This window comes from Hippoglossus stenolepis, chromosome 1, assembly GCF_022539355.2.
Source record: "Hippoglossus stenolepis isolate QCI-W04-F060 chromosome 1, HSTE1.2, whole genome shotgun sequence".
Lineage (NCBI taxonomy): Eukaryota > Metazoa > Chordata > Actinopteri > Pleuronectiformes > Pleuronectidae > Hippoglossus > Hippoglossus stenolepis.
The window spans coordinates 2,254,783-2,269,893 of record NC_061483.1 but is presented as its reverse complement, the minus strand read 5'-3'; the positions used below and the strand labels follow the sequence as shown (position 1 = coordinate 2,269,893).

At 46.8% G+C, this 15,111-nt stretch overlaps 1 protein-coding gene across 9 annotated transcripts in view; it reads left to right on the top strand.

The window, feature by feature from the left end:
* kifc3 (kinesin family member C3) overlaps window positions 1-15,111 on the top strand; it is a 28,759-nt gene that overhangs the window by 10,445 nt on the left and 3,203 nt on the right. For 3 of the 9 annotated variants that reach the window (XM_047343315.1, XM_047343241.1, XM_047343162.1), the window contains exons 2-17: window positions 5,030-5,150; window positions 6,720-6,862; window positions 7,149-7,184; window positions 8,038-8,215; window positions 8,689-8,753; window positions 9,336-9,401; window positions 9,659-9,808; window positions 9,983-10,243; window positions 10,643-10,816; window positions 11,158-11,244; window positions 12,278-12,425; window positions 12,514-12,644; window positions 12,747-12,858; window positions 12,977-13,158; window positions 13,432-13,536; window positions 13,636-13,766. In XM_047343315.1, coding sequence (XP_047199271.1) covers window positions 5,069-5,150; window positions 6,720-6,862; window positions 7,149-7,184; window positions 8,038-8,215; window positions 8,689-8,753; window positions 9,336-9,401; window positions 9,659-9,808; window positions 9,983-10,243; window positions 10,643-10,816; window positions 11,158-11,244; window positions 12,278-12,425; window positions 12,514-12,644; window positions 12,747-12,858; window positions 12,977-13,158; window positions 13,432-13,536; window positions 13,636-13,766 — 2,051 coding nt within the window. In that variant the 5' untranslated portion in view covers window positions 5,030-5,068. Of the gene's footprint in view, window positions 1-1,125; window positions 1,299-5,029; window positions 5,151-6,719; window positions 6,863-7,148; window positions 7,185-8,037; window positions 8,216-8,688; window positions 8,754-9,335; window positions 9,402-9,658; window positions 9,809-9,851; window positions 9,869-9,982; window positions 10,244-10,642; window positions 10,817-11,157; window positions 11,245-12,277; window positions 12,426-12,513; window positions 12,645-12,746; window positions 12,859-12,976; window positions 13,159-13,431; window positions 13,537-13,635; window positions 13,767-15,111 lie in introns of those variants that run through there. The other 6 variants (XM_047343184.1, XM_047343303.1, XM_047343216.1 and 3 more) reach the window with 6 other exon arrangements.

The following is a 15,111-nucleotide window of genomic DNA, read 5'->3' as shown; positions in this document are numbered from 1 at the left end:
CTCTGTGGTCGATGGCGGGTTTGAGCATTCTGGACGGTGTCGTGGTTCCTCCCAACATAAAGCAGGAGGTCAGAGTCAGACTGTGTCCGTCATGTGACGCTGACTTCCTGAATCAGGATCCTGAAGAGCTGAGACAATCTTCTCAGCTCTTCACTTCAGGGTCTAACATCAGTTCATTGCAGATACAGATGTGTGAAGAGTTTATCGACCAGTTTTCTTCTTAATGTCAGAGCTCCCTCAGCAGCTCCTGGTGTTGCTACGTCCCACAACGTTTTGTCGATGGTCAGAATGATGTTTCCTGACATCAGCCTCAGATCACAGGATGTAAAGTCATTAATGTCTGAAATCCTGCGGGCCTCTGAGTGGTTACGCGTGGACGGGGTTCTGGGTCGGTTATGTAACCACAGATTCATCTTCTGATGATGACGATAATCTGCCTGCTGAGCTGTCGTCGCTCTGACAGGACAAAGTTCACTGCCGTGTTCTGCGTCCTCATAATCTCGTAAAACTGTAATCTGGACCCTTTCATTGAAATCTACAAATTGGGTCGTAATAAATAATATCAAAGATAATAATAATATTATAGATGTTGTGTTATAATATGTATACCTTCATGTTGTCCTGGAAACATCTCAGTTGCGCGGTGATGAACTTCTACACAGATGTGACGGTCAAAGTTCAAAAGACAAGGTCACTGTGACCTCACCAAACAGGTTTTTGGCCATAACTGAAAACTTCATGCACTAATTATACTACTTATATATTTTTTAAGATGTCCTAAATTCAACTGAAGTCGCTGTAGCTGCCCTGATGACTATGAGACACAAAAACAAAAGATTAAACTTACGACGTAAAATTAAAACGGGATCATAACACATCATTAAAACATTTAACTGACCAAATAATGAGCTGATTTTATATCGTCACTGTTACAGCTCCGTTGTAGTCTACACACACACACACACACACACACACACACACACACACAGTGGGCTGTTGAATATTTCAGGTGGGGGGAGGAGCAGCTCATCGCGCTTCAGTTGAGGCTGAAATATTTATCTGTCGGAGGGAGGAGGAGGCGGGGCCTGAGGAGGTGTGATGCTGCTGTGTTGTTGCTAGGGAAACAGGGAGGAAGCTGTGTGTGTGTGTGTGTGTGTGTGTGTGTGTGTTGAGGGGGTCGGCGGGTGGCGCTGACACTGATCCTGCTGCTGTGTGTCGGTGTGAAGCTGCAGTGGCGAGGAGGAGGAGGAGGAGGAAGATGCAGCGATGATGTGGACGTGGAGGCCAAAGGGAGGGAGGTAAGACCCGGGCGGTCGGAGAGAAAGATGGAGGACGGAGGATAGGGAGGATGAGAGGAAACAGACATGTTGAATGGGGACGGAGCGGTGGTGGATGAGACAGACGTCTGGTTGTAACCTGATGCAGAGTGTTGTGTGTCGTGTGGTCGGACGGCCGCTGCTCACAGCTGCGTTTTCCTTCAGTTTGATTTTCCTGCGTTTCAACGTCTCCTGTGGGTTTTTATTTTAGCTCAGTGATTTTCAACACATGTACGTCTCATTCTCGCTGAAATGATTTCCTCACAGACGCAGAGGCTTTTCTCACCGTGACGTTATTCCAGTGCTCAGGTCGTCTCACACCAGAAAAATCACTGGATTGTGTTTAGACCTGAAATTATCTGCAGATATTTTACAGCGAATTCATTGTTTCAGTCGTTTTTCAAACAGAATCAGTGACTCATCAATAAATATTCAGATTTTCTTCTTCTTTGTCACAAATGTGTATATTTTGTGTTTTTTGACCTTTGGTAGAATCTTCACCTTCAGCTCCGTGAAGCTGCTTTATTTGATTTTGAAGAAAACTTGAGTGTTCACGTCTGAGCCGGTACATTTACATGTGCAGCTGCAGGACAAAGGAAAGGTTGTGATTGGACGGCAGAGACGGGGGGGGTCTCCTCCTGTCCTCTCACTGCAGGTGTACAGTGGGCGGAGCTACACTCAGGTATTTTTAGCTGCATCAGTGTGTGTGTGCGTATCTGTGCACATCTACTGAAAATCTTAACTGACTGATTGATGTTGTCTGAAACAAGTGATTATTTTTCTATGACTCAGTCACTGTCCAGTCTAATGTGTTCAAACGTCAGATATCCAGGTCATGTGTGACGAGGAAAAGCAGCAGAATCACAGACATGAAGGCAGAGGTTCAGTCGTAGTAAAAACTGTGTGTGTCTGTGTGCGTGTGCGTGTGTGTGTGTGTGTCTGTTGTGTGTCTGTGTCTGTGTGTGTGTCTGTGTGGGTGTACAGACAGGTTTTGCCTGTGAGCACATGGAGAAGAACAGGAGCTGATTTGACCTAGTTTAAAGGAGGAGGAGGAGGAGGGTGGATGTGTGTGTGTGATTGTAGATTTGATGTTATCTTCAGTGTTTTATCAGCATGTAGTTTAATAATAATGATTTTTATTTCAACACCCATGATACAATTCATCGTAGATAAAGACTTGAATAGTTACAGTAAAACACAAATTCCTATCAGTACCATGCTGTGGCTCAGCAGGTGGAGCAGGTGGATCCCAGTCTCCATTTGGTGGAACCTCACAACCCGAATTCTACGATTCGATTGTAAATCAATTATCGATGCATCAAAGAATTCCATTTCTATACATTATTTATTTTTCATGACTGTGTGTCTGCTAGAGGTCTGCATCTTCAGCAGCCTCATGATCTGCTTCTCAATTCAGAAATCAGGCTACAGCAGTCGGTCTATAACAGCGGTCAGAGCTCTACACACTGATTTGACATTCATTCAGTTTGGACTCTTTACTGTGTCACGGTGGCGCCGCCTGGCAGCATTGAGGAGCATCACGGCGCTGCTCAACGAGAGATTCTGCTCCTCTGCTCTTTTCTAATCACTCACAATTAGAGCTGATCTTTATAAATACCTGGGTTGTGTGATCCCCACGTCTACAGTCTCCCTCATTCTGCCTGCCAAAGTGTCCTCGGGCAAGGCACTGAACCCTGAATTGCCCCCTGGCGGCTGTGTGAGAGAGAATGTGCTGCACATAGATGCTCTGTATGAATGTGTGTGTGACAAATCTGTTCTGTAAAGAGCTTCGATTGGTCATAAAGACTAGAAAAGCTGATACAGACCAATTCATTCATCCAGAAGAGTTAACAAGTAAAACCAAGGTTAGAATCCGGTTAAAGACACAACAATACATCATGTGAGCACAAGCGTGACTGAAGGAAAAGCAAATGTCTGATTAGTAAAGAGTAGAGAAGATGAGATCGTTAACATCAACTCTGCTACTGATTCGCTTGGCGTCCACACTACTCACACTAGTTCTAGAGCTGAAGGTTGGAAATGCTGCTGGGTGTGTGTGTTTGTGTCAGACTGAAACTGATCCAGTGTCAGTGTTTTCAGATCTGTGAAGGTGTCAGACGGCAGCGTGTGGCTCTGCTGCTTTCACTGCCAGGAAACGAGAGTCGGAAAAACACATGTTAAAGATTCACAGCTGGAGAAAAACAAACTGAACTGAACCTCAAAGTACACAACTGCTGACTACACACAGACTCACAACATGCTGAAAGTCGTCTCATTGTGTGTGTGTGTGTGTGCGCAGTGTGTATGTGTCAGTAGCTGTCAACATTAATAAGTCTTTTGTGCTTGTATAGTGTGCACGTGCACTAGCATCTTAGTCCATCCTTGAAAATCTAATCCGCTGTGTGTGTGTGTGTGTGTGTGTGTGTGTGTGTGTGTGTGTGTGTGTGTGTGTGTGTGTGTGTGTGTGTGTGTGTGTGTGTGTGTGTGTGTGTGTGTGTGTGTAATACCCTCTTATCTTGAAGTGCTGATGTGAGACTAAATCATTTTAGAGTCTCGCAGCTCATCATCACTAAAGATTAAACACAAGAAAGTCACTAGATGTTGCTCTACAGCATCAGCATAAAAACACACAAGTCACAGTTTATGACCTATACTGCAGCAAGCCACCAGGGGGCGACTGAGACACTTTGGCTTCCCTTTTGGGACCCGTCATGTCGTCCGTCTTCATTTACGGTCTATGGTCCAATCAATTTGGGGTCTGAGCTCATCAGTGAGTGAATGAACATGATCTCTGTCATTCATTAACGTCTCAGTGTCACCTGATCGTCATCGTGACGACACCTGTGTTTTCCTGTCAGTCGAGGGTTAAAGAGGCCATCTGCCCCGAGGATTAACAGATTACAGTCTCACTCATCAGCAGGTCCGAGGTCAGATGTTTGTAATCCTGGTTCTGATCCACGGAGGAGACTGTAGGTAGGTTAACTGACTCCTGGTCAGTGTGTGGGCGGAGCAGGAAGCTCTGCTCAGCGGTTCCACCTGAACCCGGGGAGTCGGTCGCCGACTGTGTGTGAGCGGGACCAGTTGAGGCGTGAGGATGTGAGCGGGGGGGCGGCAGCATGCTCGGCTGGGTGGGAACTCTGATCAACAAGAGCTGGCTGGACAGAGAGCGCTACGTCCATCCCTGCGAGAGGAAACCTCGCTGTGGACGAGGACGGGTAAGAACGAGGCACCGTAGAGGGGAACGTTCGTTTAGAGGCTGTCGTCTGATTGGTCAGTTGGGACGGGTGTCGCTGTCTTACCTGTCTTACATGCCGGGCTGGAGCAGCAGGACTGAGTGGGGGTGTAGTTGGGGTTGTGAAGGTGCCTGAAGGTGATTTTGTATTTGATCTGCAGCAGCGGCTGTGACATCACTCTGATCAGATCCAGGAGATTAAGCTTCTTCAAAACAAACGTGTCAAACATTGTCATCCTTATATTTTTAGACTCAGTGTGACATCGTTTCCTCCTGATGTCATCATCTCTGATGTCATCATCTCTGATGTCATTCAATTCAGCTGCTTTTATTTTGAAAGAGCAGGAGCTGATCACAGTCAATTCAGCTGCTTTTATTTTGAAAGAACAGGAGCTGATCACAGTCAATTCAGCTGCTTTGATTTTGACAGTTTGACTGAACGTGTGTGTGTGTGTGTGTGTGTGTGTGTGTGTGTTTGCAGCCGGTCCAGCGGTCCAGTGCTCTGCTCTGTCCGTCGGTCATGTTCGGAACAAGAAAGACCTGGGACCTCAGCCACGCCCCCTGCCTGCAGGAGCTCTGGAAGAAAGACATCTCATTGGACGGTGAGTCTGACGTCTGCTGTAGAGGAGGAGAAAAGAAACACCAGCATGGCTGCATTTTTGTCATGACAGAGGAGTGTGTGTGTGTGTGTGCATGTGTTTGTGTGTGTGTGTGTGTGTGTGTGTGCATGTGTGTCTCATACCTGTTTGTAATGAATGGAGCTGGTCAGGCAGACAGAGCGGGGGGAGCAGAGTGTGTGTGACAGTGCAGACTGTCAGAGGTGAGCTCAAACGCCACATTTCATTTATTCATGTGTTCATGTGCCGTCTGTGTCTCTCTCAGCCGATCGTTTTACCACCCGGGAGAGGACGGGTCAGGTTAACACTGCAGCTATTGTCAGAGAGAGAGAGAGAGTGTGTGTGTTTGTGTTTGTGTGTGTTTGTGTGTGTGCGCGCACGTTTCTCCTAGTTTTCACTTTTTTCTTTCTTGTGTCATTTCTCCACTTTCGTCCTTTTGTGTCTGTGTTAAATAAAGTTTGTAACAATCTAAAAACAAAAGCAGTATAGAACTGATGAAAATTTGATCTGCCGTTTTATTGATAATTGATGAAATTGTTTGTTAAGAAAACATGTGAAACACATCTTTGGGTCTTTGGTTTTGGACGCTCAGTCAAACAAAACGAGACATTTGAGGACATCGCCTGGAAACTGGGAACGTACAAGCAACAACACAACACAACACAATGTCAGTCAGCAGTAACCCTGTGTGTGTGTGTGTGTGTTTATGTGTCACCTAGAAAAAGTAAACACGCAGCATTTTCTGTGTTTGTGTCTAATCCTGTTTTCTAATCTGTCAGAGACCTGGTTTGTAACAGAGCAGGTTTCTCCTCAGTCCACGTGTGTTTGTGTTAAGTCTGTTTAATGCTCAAGATTGTTCCCACAGAGAGCAGATTGTTCTGAGGTTGATAAGATTTGAGGCCTCGTACACTTAGGAAAACTTGTGACCACACACACACAGACACACACACAGTGTGAGCAGGTTAATGTGTCAGCGGACGTTATCAGCTGTTATCAGGTCTGACTGGTTTCTGTGGTCTTCAGGAGAAACGGAGGGACGACATCTGATGTAAGAAAAATAAGTTAAAATCAGGTTTTCTGTGCGTAGAACAACCTCAATAATCTGATCACCATTAATCAGATTATAGATTAACTTCACATTGATCAGACTGTGTTTCCACATGTTGAACTGGTTTCACCAACAAAAATACAATTGATGACAAATGTTTCTGTGCAAATTTACAATTTATTCAAGTGTGAGTCAGAGACGTCGCTCCTTCGGTTTCCTGCTGCCTCACCCGGGGGCCTCACCCGGGGCCTCACCCGAGGCCTCACCCGGGGGCCTCACCCGAGGGCCTCACCCAGGGGGCCTCACCCAGGGGGCCTCACCCGGGGGCCTCACCCAGGTCCTCACCCGGGGGCCTCACCCAGGGGGCCTCACTTGGGGCCCCTCGTGGAGTCTCAGTTTTTAGCAGCAGCTCCAGCACCTGAAAGAAACTGATTGATGTGATAGTTCTTCTTTTCATCACAACTGTCAAAAGCTTCGTTCTGTTTGTCCCTCCTGTGTTTCCGTAGCGAGCTCACTGGACTTCCTGATGAGTGATGGTGAAGACGACAACTCCTTCCTATCTCTGCCCAATGCTACCTTCTCACAGCGCCCCTCTCTGACCGCAGAGCTGACCGAAACAAGCGCACCCAGCCAGCAGCTGCTCATCCAGGTAACACAGAGGGCGGGTGTGTCCAGTAGGGGGCGTATCTGTCAGTGGGTGGGGGTCAGTACTGACTCACAGCTTGTGTCGATGACGATGTTCCACTGATGCGGTTGTTTAGACCTCAGAGGGACTTGACCTCTTCACAACTGGAACATCTGTGTTTTATTGATTCTGCATGTTTCTGTGAATTCTCAGTGTTGATTTAAAAGCTCAGTGATCAGGAGTCAGAGCAGCAGCTCCGGCCTCGTCTCTTTCCACCTGTTCACTCCTGATTTCTGTCTCCACGCTACAGAAGGTCACCTGGTCCTGCTGGTGGACTCCTGCCCACGTAAAAATATTCACTCTGCTTTTTAGGCTGTTTTCAGACATGAACTCAAGAATATTTCTGGAAAATTGTGTCTTGACATTTGGTGTAGTTAGTGTTTCACCTGTGAAGCAGCAGCAGGTTGTCGGGTCCGACTCGTTCACACCAACAGGAACACGTGGGGAACATCCAGGCGAGGGGCGGAGCCTGGGTAGAGGGGCGGAGCCTGTAGAGCAGCAGGAGGCGGGACTTGACGTATAAACTCTGCTGTGGAAAGATCAGTGTTGTTGTTTACAGCTCATCCACACCGGTGTCAGTCCTCATCAGCAAAAGCTCTGGAATCTCCTCGTCTTTCCAAGTGGACGTCTTCGTCTTCTACGTGTACGGCTCCTCTTCTTCACCCTGAGATATTTGTGTTCTTCCAGTTTCACGTCCGTCACGTGTTAGAAACCTCATCAACACGTCCACTCGCTCACTGCGAAGCTTCCAGACACTTTCCTGCTGGATTCTCACTCAGACATTTTAATAGGAGGCTGCAGGAAAAGTTCCATAAAATGTCCAGAGACACTGACTCAGACATTTGTTCTCACAGACAGAACCTTCAGAACATGTCAGGAACATGTCCAGACTTCAGTTCATGTCTGAAAACAGCTTCAGTGTTTCATAGTTTCTGCTGCTGTTCCTTGGAGCCATGACTCTTCCTCCTTTTTTCCTCCACGTTTCCTTTTGCTCCTTAGTCTCCGTCCTTCTCCTCAGTCTCACTGAGCTTTAGGTTAGAAGAAGCTTCCTGCTCTTAGAAACAGCTCCTCAGCGTCACGTGACTGAATGTACGACATGGCTCATTCATATTGCTCTGTGTGTGTGTTTGTGTGTTCAGACTCTACAGGACAAAGTGTGTGAGTTTCAGTCTCGTCTTCGCTCTGAAGAAGTCACTCGTCACTTGCTCGTCCAGCAGCTGCAGCAGCAGAGCGTCCAGGAGAAGACGTGTGGAGGAGGCGGGACTGTCGGAGGAGTCCAGGCGCCGCAGGAGGAGCGTCTGTCAGCGCCGCCAAACGGTGAGAGGAGAGGTGATGTCACAGCTGCAGGAGGAGATGGTTTATAAAATCCAGCTGTGAAATCGGTCTGAATCGTTGACATGAGTCAAACCTCCTGCAACAGTTGTTTGTATAATCAACTTGGTCTTCATGACTAGAAATTCAACTAGTCAGGTATTTTTTAAACACAGATTAAAAGCTGTTTATGTCTCTGTGGCTGGAGGCTTTATGTTTATCCGTCCCATTGTTGTAACGCAGAGGGAATTTCTTCAAATTTGGGGCAAATGATTTGGGTCGTCGAAGGTCGCTGTGGCCTCTTGAACATGATATCTTGAGTCTGCCTTGATGTACTTCATCAAAACAAGTGAGAAATCAATAAGAACATGGTGTGTGTGTGTGTGTGTGTGTGTGTGTGTGTGTGTGTGTGTGTGTGTGTGTGTGTGTGTGTGTGTGTGTGTGTGTGTGTGTGTGTGTGTGTGTGTGTGTGTGTGTGTGTGAACAACCTTCAGATTGTTTCAGCCGTCAAGAAGAGCAGCTCGTTATTCGGCTGCGCACACAGGTACGTCTACAGGAAACGCATCATCACACCTGAACACCTGCTGACAGACAGGAAACACATCATCATATTTTGTATCTGTATTTGTTCACATTCAATCAAACTCTGTCAGCAGCTGAATGGACAGTGATCAGCTCCTGTTTGCAGTGAACAGTGATGTACAGACAACTATCACTGGATCACTCAGGATAGTTTGATAACTGCTGAGTTTAATTCTCTCACTGTGTCGCGTTTGTTTAAATCTGACGTAAAAACCTGTTTGACACTTTGACAGTTTTGTTTTATTAGTGTCACTTCACTGAGCTGCTGCTGCTGCTCTTCAGGTTTCATTCAGTTTGTCTGAGCGGCTTTGTGCTTCAGTGTTTTGCTGTGAACACACTGATCTGCTTTCTTTATTCTATCAAACAAAGTGGAGATTCAGGTGAAAGTCAAATCATTTGAGATGTTCTTATTTTCCTTTGTCTGAGTGAAACCAGGGAACCGACACAATGAGAACCGGAATAACGAAACAAAAAGTCGTAGTGTGAGAAAACTGTATCGTGTGAAGAGTGATTTTTATTCTGATGTGTTGTGGTTTGTTTGCAGGTGGAGGAGCTGGAGAAGAAGCTGTTGGATCAGACTCAGGAGGTGGAGAGACTTCGCTCAGAGCTGGTGAGACCCTGCCAGGCTACATTCCTGAGGAGCCATGGGAAAAATAACAGTCTCTCTCACACACACACACACACACACACACACACACACACACACACACACACACACACACACACACACACACATGTCTGTCTATATTTTTTGGCAACCTTACAAAATGTGTGAAACTCTGTTTGAACAATGATGTAAACGTAAAGAGAAATTTACAAAGGAATATTTAAGAATGGTTTGTGTGGCTGTGTCCTCCGGTCCTACAGGGGGCGACAGACCTGGAGAAGCAGCTGGAGCTGCTGGAGGTGGAGAACGAGCGTCTGAAGCAGGAGCTGAAGTCATGGAGGAGCTCAGAGCTTCAGAAGCTCGACGCTGCAGCAGAGACGTGCAGCTGCAGCCACTGCCCCCACAGCCAGGTGTGTATACACACAGGTACACAATCTACACACAGGTACACATACTGCCCCCACAGCCAGGTGTGTATACACACAGGTACACAAACTGCTGTCTTTTTGTCCCCACTGACACATGTAAAGCGTCCCTGGGTCTCTTGAAAGGTGCTTTATAAATTCAATGACTGTGTCGTGCAGGACGCAGACTCCCTGCGCAGGGAGGTGTCGCGCTGGGAGAACCAGGCCCGGCAGAGGGAGCGTCGTCTGGCTGAGCTGGAGCGAGAGCTGCTGGAGAAGAGCTCCAGGGTGGAGGCTCTCCACCGACAGCTGGATGATTCCACCCGGCAGCTGGAGGAGTCGAGGCAGAGGCAGGAAGAGGCTGAGCGGAAACTCGCTCTGCGACTGCACGAGTGCGAGCAGGAGATGGCCAGACAGGCTGCAGCGCCCTCTAGGGTCAAGGTGAGGTCACCGACAGATCAGTGGGAGACATCAAAACCTTATGTTCACATCATTACCTGATAATCTAGATAATGTATGTAGTGATTACACAATTCCTTACTAGTTTACATGTGCAGACGGAAAACAGTTCACTTTGGAAGGCGTTTGTAAAAATCTCGCTGTGTCAGGTGAAAAAGAACAAATTCCACGTCTGCAGGTTTGAGAATTTCAAAATAAAATCTGTAAACGGCCTCTGTCCTTCAGCAAATAGCTACAGACTGGATGAGAAAGCAGCTTGTCTCTGGTGGAGACCAAACACGGAGCTAATAGATTTCTGGACACAGACTCCAGTCCAGTGATTTAACATCGGTTCACTGATTGTGTTGAAATCTAATCGGAAGTCTTGTCCGTGTTCTTCAGTACGTGACTCAGACGGTGGAGGTGGAGTCGGCCGACTCGCAGAAAGCTCTGGTTGAGATGCAGACGAAGAACGCCGCCCTGCAGGAGCAGCTTTCTCTCCAGAGGCAACTGCTGAGGGAGCTGGAGACGCAGCTGCACGAGTCGCAGAGGACCTGCGCTCAGCTCAGGACGCAGGTAACATCAGCTGTTTCCAACTTCCTGTCCAAAACCACTAAACCAGGATCACGCTTGGATTCTGCGTGAAGCCACTTTGAGTCAGCGTTTCTGGGACTCCTGTAGATCCCGTGAGTTTTGATAAACAGACAATTAGCCTAGATTAGTATGAAGCAAGGGCAACTGTTAGCCTAGCTTAGCATAATGACTGAAAGAATGAGGGGGGACTGTTAGCCTAGCTTAGCATAAAGACAGAGTTTTGGTCACAATGAACCAATGGGATGAAGGAGGATGCAGATAAACGGATCCCCGCCCCTGCCCCCTCTACAGTTAACCTTCTCCTCTCTGCATGCGTCCTGCAGCTGCTCGCCGATCGAGGCCGTCTCTGCGGCCTCCTCTCCACAACCATCGGCGGAGGGAACAGTGAGGAGGTTCGCAGGTTGTCTAAGGTTGGCCCCGCCCCTCTCTGTGACATAACTTAGGTTCAGAGGTCACAGCGAGAGCCCCCCACCTCCTTCTAACCGAGAGCTCAGGTTACAAACCTGCAAAACAAACTCAGAATGAGGGATTTATATTTCTTATGTGAGCAGATATTAGAAGACAATTATATCTTGTTGATAATTATAACAAACTTTGTTAATTTTGTAACTCGACACTTTCTTATACAACTTTAGAATTTGTATATTTATCTTTGCCACAATCAAACCTGTCTTTTTTTTTTATGTTAAGAGTTTTCAGCCCAGATGTAACATCCATATAAATAATATATTTACATGTATATGTAATGAAGAACCTCAGTCGAGGTTCCTGTGTCTCAGGTGGTCACGACACTTCGACCACATCACGTCTCGATTTCAAGCACAGTCAATAAAGATGGACGACATGACGGCTCCCTAAAGTAAAGTGTCCTGTTCGCCCCCTGGTGGCTGGCTGCAGTATAGGTCATGAATCCTGCATCCTCCATGTTCACGTGTTTATTTTTCTGATGAGTTTGGTTTTATGAAATATTATAAAAATGGGCTGAGACGTCATGATTGACAGCTGGGACTGACTCCTTATTGGTTGTGTATGGGTGGGACCTTGAGCTCTCAGTCTGTGACATGAACCCTTCCCAGTGCACCCCCCACGTACCTGTGTTCACACCTCAGCTCAGATTTAGACCAGTTCGTCCTGTAGTGTGAGTTTAGCTGTGTAGCAGAACATTAACGTAGTTTAGTGTTTGTGTTGTCATGTAAGTTTTTATTTACTGTTCAGCTTCAGGACGTATACAATTGAAGTTTGATATTCATTTATTGATATTATTCAAGAGGTGTTTTACGGAATGCAATCTTCTATCTAATTTATGACTTGTATCTGGATGTTCTCCGCTCGTTCCTGTATAAACATGTGAACTCTGTCTGGACGGAGCTGAGCATCACCATCGTCCCGCCGCTAACGCTCTTCTTTGATCATCGAGTCTAAGCGTCTGCTTTCGTCCGTCAGATCCTGGTGTACGAGGGAGAGATGGAGCGAGCGCAGGGTCAGCTGGAGGTGGAGATGCAGAACCTGGAGGAGGAGAAGAACCGAGTGATCGAGGAGGCGTTCATCAGAGCCGAGAGCGAGATGAAGGCCGTGCACGAGAACCTGGCAGGTCAGGCTGCTTCCTGTGTGTTGCCTCTCTCACTGCGTGTGCGCGTGTGTGTTGGACTGACGGATGTGTTTGTGTTGTTGTGCGTCAGGAGTGCGTATGAACCTGCTCAGTCTGCAGCCGGCTCTCAGGACTCTCACCTGCGACTACAACTGTCTGAAGCGGCAGGTGCAGGAGTTTCCCTTCATGCTGGATAAAGCCATCACCGAGGCGAAGCAGGAGGTGAGTGAAGACGAGAACCTGGTTACCATGGTTACCGTAACTCGGGTTTAAATTTCTGAGAACGACCTCAGGATGTTGTTGACATGATGGTTTGTGTGTCAGATCTGTCAGGTGATCAGCGAGGTGAGCAGCACAAACCAGGATCTGCTGCGTAAATACAAGCGGGAGATGAACCTGAGGAAGAAATGTCACAACGAGCTGGTTCGACTCAAAGGTCAGAAAATAAAACCGTGTTTGTCGTCATGGTGATAGTGACTGAAACAGGTGAAACTTTTCAAACTTTTTGTTTTGGTCTTAATTGTGGAACTGGAATCTTCTCCACCGTTTCCCAGGTAACATCCGTGTTTTCTGCCGCGTCCGCCCGGTCAGTCAGGAGGAGCAGGACGCCGCCGACGCCAAAACCATGCTGAGCTTTGACTCGGATGACGACGCCGTCCTCTACCTCTCCAGCAAGGGCAAGATGATGACTTTTGAACTGGACAAAGTTTTCCCTCCTCGGGCCACGCAGGCGGAGGTGAGTGACATCAGAGGTCTGAGCTGAGGAGGAAAGTCCCACACGACTAGTTTTTATTCCAACTCGAGGTCGGAGGTGAAGAAATGAATCCGTTCAGCAGCCGACAGATTTTATACCTGAGAACCGACTCATTCATCTAGTCGGCTTCACACTTGTCTGGTCTATTGTTAATTGAGATTTAGGTGTGAACGCGCCACATGTTTCTGTGTAGCCAGGATCTGTGGATGGTGTAGATTCGTCTCACGTGTGTCTTCTCTCTGATTGGTCCATCAGGTGTTTCAGGAAGTGCAGTCTCTGGTCACTTCCTGTATCGACGGCTTTAACGTCTGCATCTTCGCCTACGGACAGACCGGCTCTGGGAAGACCTACACCATGGAGGTAGGATGTTTCAGTTCGTTACCACCGACACGTTTTGTTTTTTTCTACCAGATAAGTGTTTATGTCGTCTCTGGAATAAAAACGGGGCGTCTGTTTCAGGGCGTAGTGAACGACCCCGGCATCAACCAGCGAGGGCTGCGTCTGCTCTTCTCCGAGGTGACGGAGAAAGCTCCAGACTGGGACTACAAGATCAGCGTCAGCATGGTGGAGATCTACAACGAGACGCTGCGGTGAGAAAACAGCTGATCTCCAGTCAGAGTTTAGATCTGAAGACCTGATGTGAAATATTTCACCGAAGTGTGTCGGCTACGGTGATAAAATGAGGTTCATGTTCCCCTGAGGATGAACCATAATAACTCTCACGTCATTAATCCAGATTAAGAGTCGACAATAATTTTGCAGTTCTGTGATTCTCTAGAAAATAACATTTTATTTAAAATTATAAGGAAAGCATTCATTTTTCAGTCACTATAAAATGTTCGTGATTCCAGCACAAAAACAAAGAAATGATGATGTAATTACAGACTCGGAAAATAAAGCATTGTTATTGTAGGCACAGCTGAGTCTGAAAGGTTCTCACATGGCCACTGTACAAAACTCTTTAGATTGAAGTAACATTTCCCTCAGGACAAACTTCAGAGATTGTATTTTTCTTCTTTTACAGTGTGTAGTGAACATTACAGCCACACGGGGGTGCTGTAATGTTCACAGCGATGACGAGTTACTTTCACATCAGAGGAAATATAATTTAGTTTCATAAAGATTTGTTTAGTTTTAAGTTAAATCCAAACATTGTCAGTCAAGCCTCAGTAATTTCCTTGGCTTTCCTTCCTTTCCAGCGGGTGTGTGTGTCTGTATGTGTGTCTGTGTGTGTCTGTGTGTGCGTGTGCGTGTGTGTGTCGACTCACATCCATCACAGTTCCTGTTGGTTTCATGAGAAAACCAGCTGACTGATGCAGATGTTGCATCACTGTGTTTGTGCCGGACGATGAATTTGAGACCTGGACATGTTCAGGACAGATTTCCTGTGGTTACGTAAAAGGTGGATCACGTTAAACGATGTGGGTTTATCCTCGTCTGTCCAGCTGTTGTGTAAGAGAACATCTGGGTACAGCCCGTGGGAGATAACATCTGGACGCTGGATACAAGTTTCTGGCAGAAACAGAAGTTGAGATTATCAGATTAACGCAGACATTCTCATTATTCCTCCGCAGCAGCGACACCTAACGGCCGGAGGCATTTCGCTTTCAGGTTGTTGTAACACAATAAAGGAATTTCTGCAAAGTTGGTTCAGAGGTCAGAGGTCAAGGTTACCTTGGCCCCTCAAAACACATTATTTATGTGAACATGATATCTCAGGAACGCCTCCAGAGAATGACTTCCAATTTGGTACAAAGGTTCACTTGGATTCAAAGAAGAACTGATATATTTATTTATATATTATTTATATATATATATCTCAAAAGTAATGGTGACATCGTGATATTGAGAATAAAGTGCAACCAGGAGGGTTGAAGCTGCACTGGTTGGTGGAGACGTACAATGTCGGCAGCAACATGCGAGCTTATAAACAGT